The 15,220-nt window shown below is 46.5% G+C and overlaps 1 protein-coding gene across 1 annotated transcript in view; it reads left to right on the forward strand.

Moving 5' to 3' along the window:
• vcanb (versican b) overlaps window positions 1-14,782 on the forward strand; it is a gene marked incomplete at its 3' end in the record, with an annotated part of 26,751 nt that extends 11,969 nt beyond the window's left edge. The window contains 7 exon segments of the mRNA XM_036214614.1: window positions 5,163-5,987; window positions 8,748-8,938; window positions 9,579-11,001; window positions 11,086-11,199; window positions 11,277-11,390; window positions 14,466-14,624; window positions 14,700-14,782. Of these exon segments, the coding sequence (XP_036070507.1) occupies window positions 5,163-5,987; window positions 8,748-8,938; window positions 9,579-11,001; window positions 11,086-11,199; window positions 11,277-11,390; window positions 14,466-14,624; window positions 14,700-14,782 (2,909 nt within the window).
• Between the last annotated feature and the right edge of the window lie 438 nt (window positions 14,783-15,220).

The raw sequence follows: 15,220 nt of genomic DNA on the forward strand, positions 1-15,220 counted from the left end.
GATATCATGATAATTCCAGTAGATATCATGATAATCCCAGTAGATATCATGATAATCCCAGTAGATAACACAATAATTCCAGTAGATAACACGATAATCCCAGTAGATAACACAATAATTCCAGAAGATAACACAATAATTCCAGTAGATAACACAATAATTCCAGAAGATAACACGATAATTCCAGTAGATATCATGATAATTCCAGTAGATATCATGATAATTCCAGTAGATATCATGATAATCCCAGTAGATAACACAATAATTCCAGAAGATAACACGATAATCCCAGTAGATAACACAATAATTCCAGTAGATAACACGATAATCCCAGTAGATAACATGATAATTCCAGTAGATAACATGATAATTCCAGTAGATATCATGATAACTCCAGTAGATAACACAATAATTCCAGAAGATAACACTATAATTCCAGAAGATAACATGATAATTCCAGTAGATAACATGATAATTCCAGTAGATAACATGATAATTCCAGTAGATATCACGATAATTCCAGTAGATAACATGATAATTCCAGTAGATAACATGATAATTCCAGTAGATAACATGATAATTCCAGTAGATAACATGATATTTCCAGTAGATATCATGATAATTCCAGTAGATATCATGTGACTGAAATTGGGCGGCCAAAAATTTAATATCAGAAGTTTGACAGGTCGCTGTATCGCATCCGCCAATCAGGAACTCGGCTTTGGACACGTGACGTTTTCAGTGACTCGATCAGAGGGTAGGATATTAATCCAAAGTGAGCGTTTTTGTCCAGAACTTCCATCTTTTTCCTGAACCCACTGGAGCTGCAGGTTCTCAGAGCTCATCCGGATACTTTGGGGTGAGGCGCAAAGACATTTATCAACATCGCCTGATCCAACCCAAACTTATTTGAACAATTTACCCCCAAAATTGAGACAAAAAGTTCTTTTAAAAGATAGAAAATGTGATTGGACAGAACTAGACTCGGCTGTTCATCTACAGACTAAACTCTGCAGATTGTTTTACCGCCGTGTCCAACACTAAAAAAAGCTTGTTGTTGGTTTTTGGTTTGTGGTCTTAAATCATTGAGACACAAACAGAAGAAGAATACCCCCCACCCCCCTCCCAGTCATGTTTATGACCCAGCAGGTTTTTATGGGGGAAAACCCAGTCTGCCCCCCCCAACAGACAGGGCAGAATGGGGATGATCCCTAATGCGTTACAGCTGGACCCCGCCCTGACAGCGCCAGCTCACACTAACGCTTGTGGGGGGGTTCTCCTGTACGTCCCATCCTCTCTGAGGTTCCAGATCCATCAGGAAGATTTGCGCCTCAGACCTGCAGTCAGGCTGCAGAGTGGGTGGGGGGGGGGCACTCAGCTCAGCCAGATGGCTGCAGCTAAAACACATGACCTCATGTTTGGGCCGGGCTCACGCTGGGAACAGCCAGACCCGGTCTGCGGGGGCCAGAACCCCTCAGCATGTGAAACAACAGCCGTCTGTGTGAAGCTGTCGGCCAGCGTTTTCTCTGAGCTTCTGGGTTCATGAAGCTGCTGCTAAATGAAAAAACACTTTTTTAATATTTTTGTTTAATATTTACAGCCAAAGTCATCATAACGATTAACAGAGAAGTCTTCATCCAGTGATAAATGAGTGAGGATGCAAGAGGCTTCTTAGAGAATGTTGAGTACAATCTTAGGACAGAATGCAGGTTAGCCTAAATAGAGGCGGGGCATTTTCTATAGAAACCCCAGAAAGCAGCTGGAAGAGCCTCAGTGAAGAGAAGTGACTCAGTTTTAGGAGTGAGAACCGATCAGCAGAACCGAACTCTGTGAACTCAACAACACAAGCTCGTCCCAAAAATGGACAAAGTCGGTAACCTCACTCATGACATGCTGGCTGTTCCCATTAAATCACGGGTCCCCAACCTCCAGACCGCACACCAGTACCCAAACCCACTACTGGTACCCTAACCCGGTACTGGTTTGCATCTAGTGCCACGTAAGGCCCAGTTTGCGACCAGTACCGCGTCTGTGCCCGGTACCACGTCCACTGCTGGCAGGGATAGGCAACTCCAGGGCTGGAGGTCTCTGCATGATTTCCAGATATTCAAGCCCAATTCATCCCTATTCATCCCTATTCATCCCTGATTACCTGTTCAGGTGTGTCCAGCCAATTAGAACATGCCAGAGCGGGGTGTGCTGAAAAACATGTAGGAATGCGGTCCTCGAGGTCTGGAGTTGCTTATCGCTGAGTGCCCAAAACGTCAAAAGTGAGGCGGAGGGGTCCTTAGCCAAACGTCAATGTGTGACTACTTGGGGGTAAGAATGTGTCGACTCAATCATGTCCTCCAGCCGGAAGGGAGCTTAGAGATTCAGAAAAAGACAAACTCCACAACATCTCTGCAGGGAGATTTTGTTAACTTTGGATCTGAGTGAACCCCGCCACCATAAAGACGCTGAGCATCAATGCTACTCTTTTAATTTAAAAGATCATCCCCACCCACCCAATGTCTGCAAGTACAGAGTGCTGTACATCAGAAATTCTCCCAATCTCTGGATCTGACTACTTCAACTTGCCACTTGACTTGCTACTTGTCTGCTTTGTCTGCAGACTTCTCTGCTTTGACTTGGGACTCAACTCTGGACTTGCCTGCTTTGACTTGTGCCTTGTCTACTTTGGCTACGGACTTGCCTGCTTAGACTTGAGACTTAACTTGGGACTTAAACTCTGGATCTGACTACTTTGACTTGCTACTTGACTTGTGACTTGTCTGCTTTGACTGGAGACTTCTCTATTTTGACTTGAGACTTGAATCTAGACTTGCCTGCTCAGATTGGCACTTCATTTCTGAATAGGTACTTTGACTTGGGATTTGACTTGAGACTTGCCTGCTTAGATTGGGACTTAACTTGCAATTAGCCGGTCTAGACTTGGGACTCAACATTCACCTTCAGCCGCTTGAGGAGGAAAGCGTGAAGGAGCGGAGGAGGGAAGACTCCCACCCTCCATCGTTCCTCCAGGCCTGAAGGAGCTGCCGAGTGGCGTCACTTTCTCCTGGTTTATTAAAGCATGATGTCGGTGAAGTTTGCTCCCGGGAGAAATCCACGTGGACTCGGCTCCTCCACCTTCACAGAGGAAGGCATTGTGCGTCAAGAGAATAAATCTTCAGGAACTAGAACACACAATAAAGAACAAGTCTTTAACGGCTGCATCAGGAACAGCACAAGCTTTGTCGTCTGGCAGGTTTAACCTCAGAAACCTGAAGGCTAACGCAGCGTCTGGATGGGTTATTTTTCATTCCTGACCCCTGAAACCACGACCCCTTTTTTTAGGTCGCTGTAAGCTAACGGCTTGTCTGATAACGCGTTTTTGTTGACGTCATATCAGCGATGACGTCTCTCTGTAAACACATTAAACTGGATAACCGTTGCTGGTCCATCAGACTGTTTTTAGAATTAGTCAGAGTTTCATTTTTATCACTTTAGTGACGTATGAGGAGCAATTTTTGAGGCACAGCAGACCGATTCCCGTTTGATACTGCTGGTGTGAGTCATTCTCTGAATTCAGAACACCGTAGTTCTCCGGTTACTGAAACATAAATCATAAAAATGTGTTTTGGAACAATGCATATGAGGAGAGACGATCTGAACCTCTAAGAAAATGTTTTCCCCCTTTAAGCTTGAAACCCCCAAAATTACTTGAAAGTCATTTGTCTCTTAGTTTCTTCTAGATAAAAATATCAATACATTCTTCCAAGACAACTGTTTTCTTTTACCCAAATGATAGTAAAGATAATTTCTTCATGTACCAGAGTTGATAAAAAATAAAGGTTACAATATAGTGTGAGTGGTAAAATATTATGGGATGTCAGTTCCTGCTAATGAAGTTGGACTGAACCATTATTATTTAAAAAGAAGAGAAGAGTGTTCACTGTTGTGTAGTTGAACAAAAAGCATTTTTTTATATAAAGAATTCATGTATTTGTATGTCCTGTAGCAGTCCGGGACTTCCATTTTTACCGACCCTTTGAGCAAACATACATAAAAACTAACCAAACTTCGTACGCGTCTAGTACCCATGGAGAAAAAGAACTTTGAGAATAGTGAACAACCCCCCTCTCAAACAAAATGACATCACAGAATAAAGAGGGGCCAAAATCTCTTCAAACTACTACTAATGAAACTAAAAGACACGTCTCGAGGGAACCAAAGGAAGTTTTGATCACTGGACCTTTGCCATTTTTGTGGCAAAGTGTGAAATTTGTCGATTTTCACATTTTCTGGCAAAAGATAACTTTTGTTTAAGCAATCTTTCACACACAGGCCTTCAGGTTAAATCTTTGGCCTTTGAACTCGAGAAGAGGATACCAAATAAATAAAAAAAATAAAAAAAACTTTAATACTGTCCCAAACGGGCAGACAGCTGGTTCCATATGCAGCAGGTTTGTTAGCACAGCTAAAGGTCCACAAAGCTAAATCAGGGTCAGACTGGCAGAGGTCAATCACGAGCATGGGGTCATAAGAAGAGACTATAGATGTCAGAGTCCAGACAAGGGTCAGGGCTGGCAGCAGGCAGTCAGAGAACAAGCAGGGTCAGAAACAGAAGATCAGGTCCAGTTAGAAACGCTCGGTAATGCAGGCAGAGTGACACAAACAATACTTCGCATTGACTGAGGCTCTGTGCAGTGCTTAAGTGTCAAATAAGAATCAGCTGAGAAGCATTAGGGGAGTGTGCGCTGGGGTTACGCCACAGAAATTTTTACTCCTCAAAGGGATTTTGACCAAAATTCTCCTAGCCCCTCGAACATCAACCAGTGAGGGCGGGTCAAAGGGAGGCGGCGAGGGCGACCATGCAACACTTCTTACGACTTTATTTCTCATATTACTTTGAATACAATTTTGCAGAGACTGTTTATTAAATTTTGTTTTATACTCAGTGAAAAGTACCTTTGGTCAGGTGGGACATTTGCATCTGGCTGACCTCTGACCTCAGAAACTCAAATATTTTCTTTATTTCATTGGTTGACAAACGACACAATATTCAGACATCATCCACAAACTTTTTTTTCAGATTTAACAAAAGTTAGTCTCATAGATGCAGAGAAATTTTACAACAGTTTGTCATGAAGTGATTAAAAAGAAAATGGCTTAAATAACAAAAATATCAGACTTGACCTCAAAGACTCAAACCCGACTGGGACTTGGGATTAAAGACTTGAAAGTTGAAATGAGCCAGATGAAAACCTCGTTGGGAAACGGCCAGCAGAGATTCTGTGGAGCTTTTAGGCGTAAAACCTGTTTCTCTGTCTGTTGTCTTACAGCTAAGCTGCCAGAACCGACCACCGCCGGCCCCCAGGAGGATCCTGACACCCCAACCCTCGGCAGCTGGACAGTGCCCCCCCTCACCCAGATGCCCGCCCAACCTCAGCAAGCGGAACTCCAAGCTGGAGCGGCTGAACCGACCAAGCACCCGCGCACAGAAAGCCGGCCCACCTCCCCCCATACCACCAGCCCCCCCACCACCTTTGACGACTATGACGTTAAAAACTTCGACAATCCTCTCTTAGAATCAATTCCAATTCCATTAAGAGGAGACACCATTTCGTTGCCCCCGTTACCCAAATTTGAACCACAACCTCCAAAACTGGACGTCTCTCATGGTGGTGGGGTTGGAGCGCTGGTTAACAGCAGCATTGATGCCCCCCCTGATGGAAGTCTCCAGTCTACAAACCTGGAACTAAGCTGGTCTCCAAAAACCACAGCAGAGGAGACCTCCAGACCAGAGGGGACAATAGAGCTGGACCCCGCCTCCTTCTCCGTGGAACCAGGACATCAGCCCGCTGTGGTGTTCAAGGAACACCTGTCCTCTGAAGCTCCACCTGAACCAGATTCTGATCAGTCTGGGGCCGTTCCTGCAGGTCCAGACCCGTTTGACCAGACGTCTCTCCACATCATCATCGTCAACATGCCCAGCTCCAACCACTCAGGTAGGGGAGGGGTTTGAGGTTGATGTCTGTGCTTAAGTTCATGTTCTGTGCTGGAGTTCCTGTTTTATCTAACTCCACTGTGAGGGAACTTCCTGTGTGATGACTCAAAAAAACTAACAAACTGGAATCCAAAGTTCTGGAAAGGCGATTCCCACTGGGTTCAAAGATGAAAGGAATCCTCTGGTCATGTGATCCATTGGTGGGAAACGGTCTGAGTGATAGATCAGTGTTTCCACTCAGCGGTCATCATCTTTACAGGATGTGATGTCATTGAACCCTTTCTTTCCAGAAGAACTATCATTTCCCTCAGTTGTTGAAGCATGTTCCGTCAGGCCTTTCTTTAGCTGACGCTTAACCAGACACCTGTCAATCAATCATTTAACCTGCCCTTTCAAAAGGACTTCCCGTTAAGATCCCTGCCCCATCTAAGGCACCTCCTGTCAATCAAAAGCTCCACCCTTTCAAAGGCACTTCCTGTTACGTCAAAGTTATTTCTAACCTTTGATTCATGCTAAAACCTGTAAAGAAAACTCAAAGGTTCCAATGACTTCAGGTTTCTCACTTTTCCTGACAAATGTCATTAAGTGAAAAACACAACTTAAACACAAGGCGTAAGCACCTTTGACCATGATGCATTTGTGTTTTTTTAGTCTATTTTGATCATATTTGATATTTTATTTCTTTCCATCAAAAAATCTTTTATTTTAAGCTTTTCTGCTCATAAACCCAACTAAGCGATCCATTTTTGCCTTCTGTTTGCAAGTCAATGTTATCATTACTAAAAGAGGAAGCTCCCTCATATAGCGCCCTCTGCTGGGCGTCTAAAGACCAGCGTGTCCCTCAAAACTGTCACCTCTGGCTGTCTTCTGCTTTCTTTAAACTCTCACTGCTGAGTTGTAATCTGCTTTACAGACTTTTACAGACTCTGAGTTGGACTCAGCAAACGGTTTGCTACCTTTGGGTTTGAGCAGAAAAATGTTACGGAGCCAGATGTGGAAACGATGAGGTCAGGAAATCAGTGCAGCCAGTTGTGTGAGTGCACAGACTGTAAACACATCACAGCCTCTGCTGGGACCACGGCAGAGCAAACACAAGCTGCCGGTGTGACGGGTGACGGGCCCTCACCTGCTAAAGAACCTCACCAGCAACGTGGACTGCAGCCTCTACCGTGCATCCAGCATGAGGACATACGGATGAGGGGTCTCTGGAGCCTGGCAAGGCTCTTCTTTGGACAACTGGTTGAAGGTTTGAACAGACGTATTCAGTGACATGTCAGATGACGAGGCTTTCTGAGGAAAACAGACGGCCAGCTGAGAAAGTAGAAACGTGACCAGCTCTGATGCTTTAGCCTCTTTGGAGAGTCAGAAGCATCAGCAGGATCGTGGTACTCTGGGAAGTTGCTCTTATCCCTCCGATATTTTAGGGAGATACAGCCTTCAGTTCTAGTACCTCACATGCTCGTTGTTGGTGAACGTTAGTGTTTCTCATTTCGTCCCTTCTTCAGTGTTTGCTTCACTGCAGCGTGAAGCCCTGATGAGGAGACACAAGCATGCATTGAAAGCAGAACTAAAGGAAACCTGGGATTGTTGACTCTACAAGTGAACCATCGAGATTGTTTCAGTCATTATCGGAAAAGAGCTGCTGTGGAAACAGACCGGAGATAAATACTGATGATTCAAATAAAACAGGCAGAAAATATGTTTACTTTGGTCAAACTGTAAAGTCCCACTCCAATCGTGTTTTGATGATATTGTAAAAGTGTTCCAGTCGTCTTCTCAAATTGATTTTTTCATTTTTAGCAAAGATTTTTAAAAACTTGTCACTTTCTAGGACATAGTTTCTGCAGACTGGCAGTAGTTCAGTGGAAATTCAGCTCTTGCTGTTGGCACAGAGTGAGCCTGCCCTCACGTCCCATCATCCCTTTGATAACACGTTCTCCCACTAGCTTACAGCCCCTCACACCTCCAACGTAACAATGGCAGCAAAATCAGAGCTATCCAGTCGTGCAGTTCTGGTCAAGATTCCAGGTTGGACCAGGAAGACAAAGACATTCAGGGATCTATTTGTCTGCAGGTGGATGCATCAGAATGGGGCGGAGCAGGGAGTTTCTGTCCCCGCCCAGCCAGCACATTCTCATTACCAAGTCGTCACATATTGACGCACAGTTATCGAACCTCCACGTCATTTTTTGAAGTGCTAGCCGCTCCAATTAAATCAGGGGTCTGGTTGTTTTGTCAGACATGGACTAAACTTCAGGACGAAGCCGGTACCAGTACCCTAAGCCAAGCCTAGTCTGCGTCTGATACCGGGTCCACAACCAGTACTCTAACCCAAGCCTGGTCTGCATCTGGTACCGGGTTCACAACCGGTACCGCATCCAGAACCAGTACCACACCCGGAACCATTACTGATTCGCATCTGGTACCGGGTCCGGAACCATTACCGCATCCGGTACTGATCTGATACACAACCTCCCTGCTCCGCCCCATTCATAACCCAACCCTAACAGGTACCGAAGGCAGATTGGTACCGGGTTAAGGTTAGGGTTAGTAGGAAAACGTTCAGACCCTACCCTCCATCAGAGGAAGAACACTCAGGAAGTTCCTGTTCACATCAGCCCGGCTTCACTACACCGTTTTTTGTCAGAGGTTGATGAAGGTTCTCCTTCATCCTAGTGACGATGTCTTGAAGTTGAGTCGTAGAGTTTCTTTGAAACATGTCATCCAGTCGTCTCCATCAGTTTCTCTCTTTTGTTTCCAGTTGTGCCTGAGGTGGACGTGGTTTTGGACCTTCTGAATAAGCCGTTAAATCTCTCCGAGTCCTTCCCGTTCTACTCCGACCCCACACAGCTGACCAGCGATGGAGTCCTTGGCAGCGGGAACGCCGACCCCCTCAACCCTCTCACCAGCTCCCCACCCCCAATGATCAGCTTCATTAACGAGAACCACGAGGTACAAGGATATTTCCTCTAACTCCTTCCCGACATTTACTTTGTTACCAACATACTGATAACAAGAAATACATCCACTTTTGAAGTTTTAACCTGGTAACTTTCATTAGCGTCTAGATGACAACGAGAACAAAACAGAAGAAATAGATCAGGGGTGTCCAAAGTCAGTTCTAGAGTGCCGGTGTCCTACATGTCTTCCAACCAACCGACCATTGAAGCTCCTTATTGGCTAAACACACCTGATCCAGGTAATCAGCAGCAGATAAAGCAGGATTTCTGGAAAACCAGCAGGAGGCCGGCCCTCGATGCCTGGATTTGAACACTCCATTTGCTCATGTTGCTCCAAGCTGGCTTGTACAACTAAAATTTAGCGAAACAGACCACAAAAACACGCCAAGAAGTTTGAGGTTCTGTTGAGTAATTGATGGTTGAAACTTAATTTAATAAAAATCCACATTCTATTCTATTCTATTCTATTCTTTACAATGTACCAACAAGACATTTCCGAACCATAGATGATATGCATTTGATGAGCTGAGATAGTTCAGACTGATTTCATTGGTTAAGAAGAATGGAAAACAACAAATCCATAGAATAAACCAGAGTTGATTGAAAGTTTTGATTGTTTCTCATCTATCTAGTTGTCCTTTGAGCCTGATCTTCCAGAAGAAGCCAGAGGAGATCTGTTTGACATCGTCACGGCTGGTCAGCCAACGACCGAAGATGTGGACGACACAACCGCCTTTTACTACAACGTCAGAGATCCTGACATGGAGAAGACGGTTGTAGAGGAAACAACTACAGAGGAAACAACAACAACAGAGGAAACGACAGACGATCCGAAGACTTCTTCAGATCTTGAAAACACTCTGTTTGACACGGTCACAGACTTTAAGGCCCTGATGACTGAAGAACCAGCACAGACCACCTCAACGGTTCTGCCCTCAGTCCCATCAACCCCTTCAGAAACATCCACTTCGGTCATCTATTCGTCTGGCTCAGATGGTGTACTATCTTTTGGAGTCCCAGATGGTTCTGGAGACATTCAGGCCACGACGCAGGCAGAAGGCTCTACAGATGTCCCTCTCACTCAGGCGTCAGACCGCCTTGTAAGTGGAATGACCAACGAGACAGAAATGGAGGTTTTTACTTTCATCCCAGACCCAAATCCTGAGGAGACAAGCACACAGGCCCAGGCCAAAGACCTTGAAGGATCGGCCTCTGGAGAAGATGGGATTTCTGAGCAAGAGCAAGACCCCACAAAGCCGTTCACAACAACCAGTAAAACTCCACCCACTCATTCCAAGCTTCACTCCCCGACGCCTCCACCTGGAGCAGTGGATAACCCGACTGCAAATGCTGGTGCAGAGAGAGGTTCAGGTGGAGAGCAGCTGTCTGGGGAGGAGGAGGGTCAGTCGTCTGGGGAACAGGTCCGTCTCAGTGACCCGGATGGAGAGGTCACAGGTACTGTGTTCCCAGATGTATCTGGAGACCAAACGGTCGCAACAACCCCTACAGATAACAAGAATGGATCAACCACAAGACCCACGACCAGTAACCAACAAGACAAACTGACTATCTACACATCCGTTCACCAAACCAAACCTCTACCATCAACATGGTCATCTACAAAGAGTCCTGAAGACACACCTGCCCTTCTTCCCTTAATAAGATCAACCACGAAGAGTCCTGAGGACACACCTGAACCTCTACTCTCAATTAGATTGTCTCCGCAAAGCTCCAATCATGGTACACAGCTTCCACCAACAATCTCTTCCTCCTCCCCCACAAGCTCTACACATACACCACACCAAACCACACATTCCACCACTTCCCCTGTTTACACCTTCGACCACAGCCCTCACTCCATCCCTCGCTGGGCTCTGATCCCTGATCCGGCAGCTACCAGTCTGCTAGAGGAGTTTGTCAATTATGACAATGAGATTGCCCCCATTCTGCAAGAGTCCTACCCCCAGGTTCCGGTAAAGATGAGGACTACAGAGCAGCCAGAGACGGATACTGCACCTGCTTCCTATGAGGAGACCCCCACTGTGAACATCAGAGGTATCGTAGGTTTCTCTTACAGCCTGAGTCATGTTTCAGACGTGTAGAAAGTCCCTCCGGGTTCTCCATTGTTCTGGTGTGCAGATCTTGATCCATGCTTGTACAGCATATGTCAGAACGGAGGTTCCTGCTTCCAGACGGAAACCCGGGACATCTGCCTCTGTGCTCTTGGATTCACTGGGCAGTACTGCGAAATAGGTGCACAGCTACCCCCATTCCCACCCCCTGACAGACCGATGCTGTGTGATAACGCCACCCTGTGTTCTGGTCTGCAGATATTGATGAGTGCGACTCCAACCCGTGTATGAACGGCGCTACGTGCCTGGACCGGATCGGTTCCTTCACCTGCACCTGCCTGCCCAGCTACATGGGGAGGCTCTGTGAGCAAGGTCAGCCGCTCCGATGATCCGGGTCACCTCCACACACTTCTGTCCATCCAAATGTTTACTTCATCATTTCATCAACATGAGACTCTTTTGTGGTGTTCTGCCTCAGCACATCGTTTTGTTTGTATGCAGATTTGCAGAAGGAGGTTTGTCTCCCACAGAGAGCACACTGAAGGAGACTGTTATTACGAACCAATTCCTATTAAAATTCTGATATGAGAGGTTCTTGTGAAGAAGAATCTGAGTTTAAAAATATAACTAAAGTTGACAGAAGTGAAGAGCAGATTATAGGATGCTACAAACTCCTAGTGGTCACATGCTGAACTGCGCTGGCTCCATTGACCTTTGTTTTCAAACAACTTTGATGAAAGCGTCGCCTACTCAGCTGTTCTACCAGCTGCTTGAGTCACATTTCTCAGACTTCCAGAAGCTTAAACTATCCGTGAACACCAACTGTCTTCTGGACGTTCTTTGACAAGTGCAGTCATGTTTCTGTGCAGAAGACCACAGTCTGTTTGCTCTAAACCTTTCTGGAAATGTTCTGACTGCACGCAGAGATCCCATACTCAGGTTGGTACTGCACTTCTCAGGTGGTCTGTGCAGATCTGCATCACAAAGAGATTTCTTCAGGTTCTCTTCTTTTGGTGATGTTATCTCCTGTAGTTGTTCACAGATTTGTGGACCTCTGCCCATGTCTGAGACTCTCATCTTTTCATGCTCGGTCGGGTCCTTCACATGTTGAAAATGAACCTCGTCTGTTGCCAGATGTTCCTCCAGGTGTTTGTCTTTAGGGCTACTTGCTTGCTGTAAGTCTGCAGTCCTGTGGCAGCAGTTCAAACAGGATATCTGGGGTGTGTGGTGTCTTTTATGATGTTCTGGGCTCTATTGTGGCACCAGCAGTGATGCAGTTCCTCCAGTAAGGGGAGAGGGCAGCCAGAAGTCTTTTGGGTGCTGGTGATGACCTTTCTGCTGAGGTACCGTGCACCTGCAGTACCAGATGGATATACAGTACGTTAGTGTGCTTTCTATTGTGGTTCGATGAAAGGACACCAGCAGTCTCTGTGTCTTGAGTATTCTCAGGAAGTGCAGTCTCTGCTGGGCCGCTTCAGCAGCTCAGCGGTATTCACCCTCCAGGAAAGACTGTCCTCCACGTGAACACCCAGAAAGCAGAAGTCACCGTCTCCACGCGGTCCCCGCTGGTTAAAATGGGATGTTTGTTTTCCTTTTTCCTGGTTTGGTTGTTGGCTGAGCTCCATGTGGACAGTTGCTGGACCTCGTCTCTACAGGCAGACTCGTCGGTATCGTCTGCAGATGTATAGTAGGGGGCTAAGCACACAGCCCTGGGGTGTTCCAGTGCTGAGGCTCAGCGTCGAGGATGTGTAACAGCCTATCCTGACTGTCTGAGGTCCAAGCTGCTAATCCACGTGAGGACTCAGGTCCTCCAGCATCAGCAGTTTGTTTTGTTACAGAACCAAACCGGTCTCCGTTAACGTCACTGTTGAATTTCCCAGCAGGAATTTTTTTTCTTCTTTTAGTGAATTCATCAGTTCCAGAGTAAAAACAATATTCAAGTCCTGAGCGGGAATATTTTAAACATCGAGATTTTTTGGAACTTTTTTTTGTAGGACTAGAGCAGTACTAGAACTGGGGCGTGGTCATTTGATTGACAAGTGATCAACCTCAGTGGGCGTGTCCCAGCAGCTGAAGAGCAGAACTGATCTTGTTCCAGAAAAGGAAGACATCTGATGACCAGAGAAAAACTAACGTTGAATGAGCAGAAAAGAAGTGAACGTATCATGTGGCTGCTGGACGGTCATGTGATCTAGTTTTTGGCTCACAAACTTCCTGGATGAGTTACAAGCTTTAAGCAGAAACCCTTCTCTCCTGGGCAAACAATAATATATTCTCATTTATTTTTCTGTAATAGGCTGTTAAGTTAAATTAATCTGATTTAAGAGCTACAGAACCTGAAAAATAATGGAGCTACAGAGTCAGAGTCACATTTAGGGATTTCAGATGAAAGTGTTTTCCTGCAGAGGAAGATGGAAATCCCTCGGGTCAGATTTCCGGGGTCTCCCGGTGCATCTCTGGATCCATGTGAATTATGGACGCCATGTGGGCAGCGAGATGTGGAAACTTGGATGTAAATGATGCGTCGTTGGGCACGCCGCCTCCCCTCCTCACATTGGTTGTGGACGGAGGCACAGATGTCCTGTTGTAGTGTTCCTCCGTGGAAAGGCAGATAATTGCTCCATTATTCTGCCAGAAAGCTTTTGCAGCTGTGCGCCCCCCCACATCATCTGCGTTCAGGCCGACCTGCACTCAGCGCCGCAGAAGGACGTCACCTGAGCCTCCAGGTGGCTCCTGAGTGTCCTCCACAGCAACTTTCCATCAGGACTTTATTGGCATCAAACATTTTCTGAGCCGACAACAGAACCGCCTTTGTGTGCGATGCGGAGCTGATTATGCCGCTCTCAGTCATTCTCAGTGAAATGTGCGTCTGACCTGCACACAACTGGAGACTTGTGACGGGTTAATGAAGTCCAACTGTGTGTTACTGAGCGCGCTCAGTGAGGGGCTTTTCCTCCCCAGCTGCTCCTCTGCAGCCACAGAAACGCAGGCTGATGAGAGATAAACAAATTAAAGCTTTTGTGTAGCAGCAACACACTTCCATGGACCGCATGAGTCACGCCAGACCATGCTCTGGCTCCCGGACCGCGGAGCTCCAGACCCCCCCACAAACACAGAGGTCTGTGACAGCTCCAAGGCCCCCCAGGACTGCTTTTAAAGAAACCTGACACTTTAAAGAAAAGTTTGAGGTTTAGATTCTGAGGAATCTTTTCCTCTGTGGGACAGACTCAACCTGAACGGGCAAATACTGGGAACCCCCCCCAATTGGTTGATGCCACACAAATTCTGTGAAGTCATCAAACCTCACTGCCTGATGTTCTTGTGTTCACCAAACACCCCTCAGAGTCATTTTTGAGGCGATGACCTGAAAGTGACCCGTCAGTGAGAGGCCACACCCCCATGGGGGTTTGCGGGGTGTTTCTGAACTCGGTGCGGTTCTGTCTGCAGACACGGAGGTGTGTGGATCTGGTTGGCAGAAGTTCCAGTCTCACTGCTACAAATACTTCAAGCATCGGCGTCCGTGGGAGGCTGCAGAGAGGGAGTGTCGCCTGCAGGGGGCCCACCTGACCAGCATCCTGTCCCAGGAGGAGCAAACCTTCGTCAACCGTGAGGGTCTACCTGGAGTGAGACACGAGTTTCCCCGTCATCTCCCACTGATCTAAACCTGACTTAATCCTGCAGGTCTGGGTGGAGATTACCAGTGGATCGGGCTGAGCGATAAGATGTTTGAGCGAGACTTCCGGTGGACCGACGGCCAGCCCATGGTGAGTCATGTCTGTGGGTCGTTTCTCTGACAGAAGGCTCGTTAAGAACAGGAACCCAAACGACTGACGCACACAAACACACACTGGAGCACTCTGCGTCTTCAGGAGGCAGAACGACCATCCAACCACAACCGTCAGCAGATGTTTCACAGGCAGCAGAAGGAGCAATCTGCTGCTGCGACCAGAACTTCACAGACGCTTCAACGCGGAGACCCAAGCTGCTGCTAGAGCACTAGAAAGTCACTGCAGAGACACAAACCAGAGATACTCACACCATGAATTAGGAGTGACCAGGAGAACAGATGTTTTCACTAAAAAAAGGATTTGATCAAGATGAATAAATATGGATGATAAATACATTTTAAGCGCAAAAATCCCTGTGATGGACAGGTGGGTAAACCCCGCCTTCACCTGACAGTAACTGGGCGGGGTCTAGTG

Source organism: Oryzias melastigma, linkage group LG12 (genome assembly GCF_002922805.2).
Source record: "Oryzias melastigma strain HK-1 linkage group LG12, ASM292280v2, whole genome shotgun sequence".
NCBI classification, from domain to species: Eukaryota; Metazoa; Chordata; class Actinopteri; order Beloniformes; family Adrianichthyidae; genus Oryzias; species Oryzias melastigma.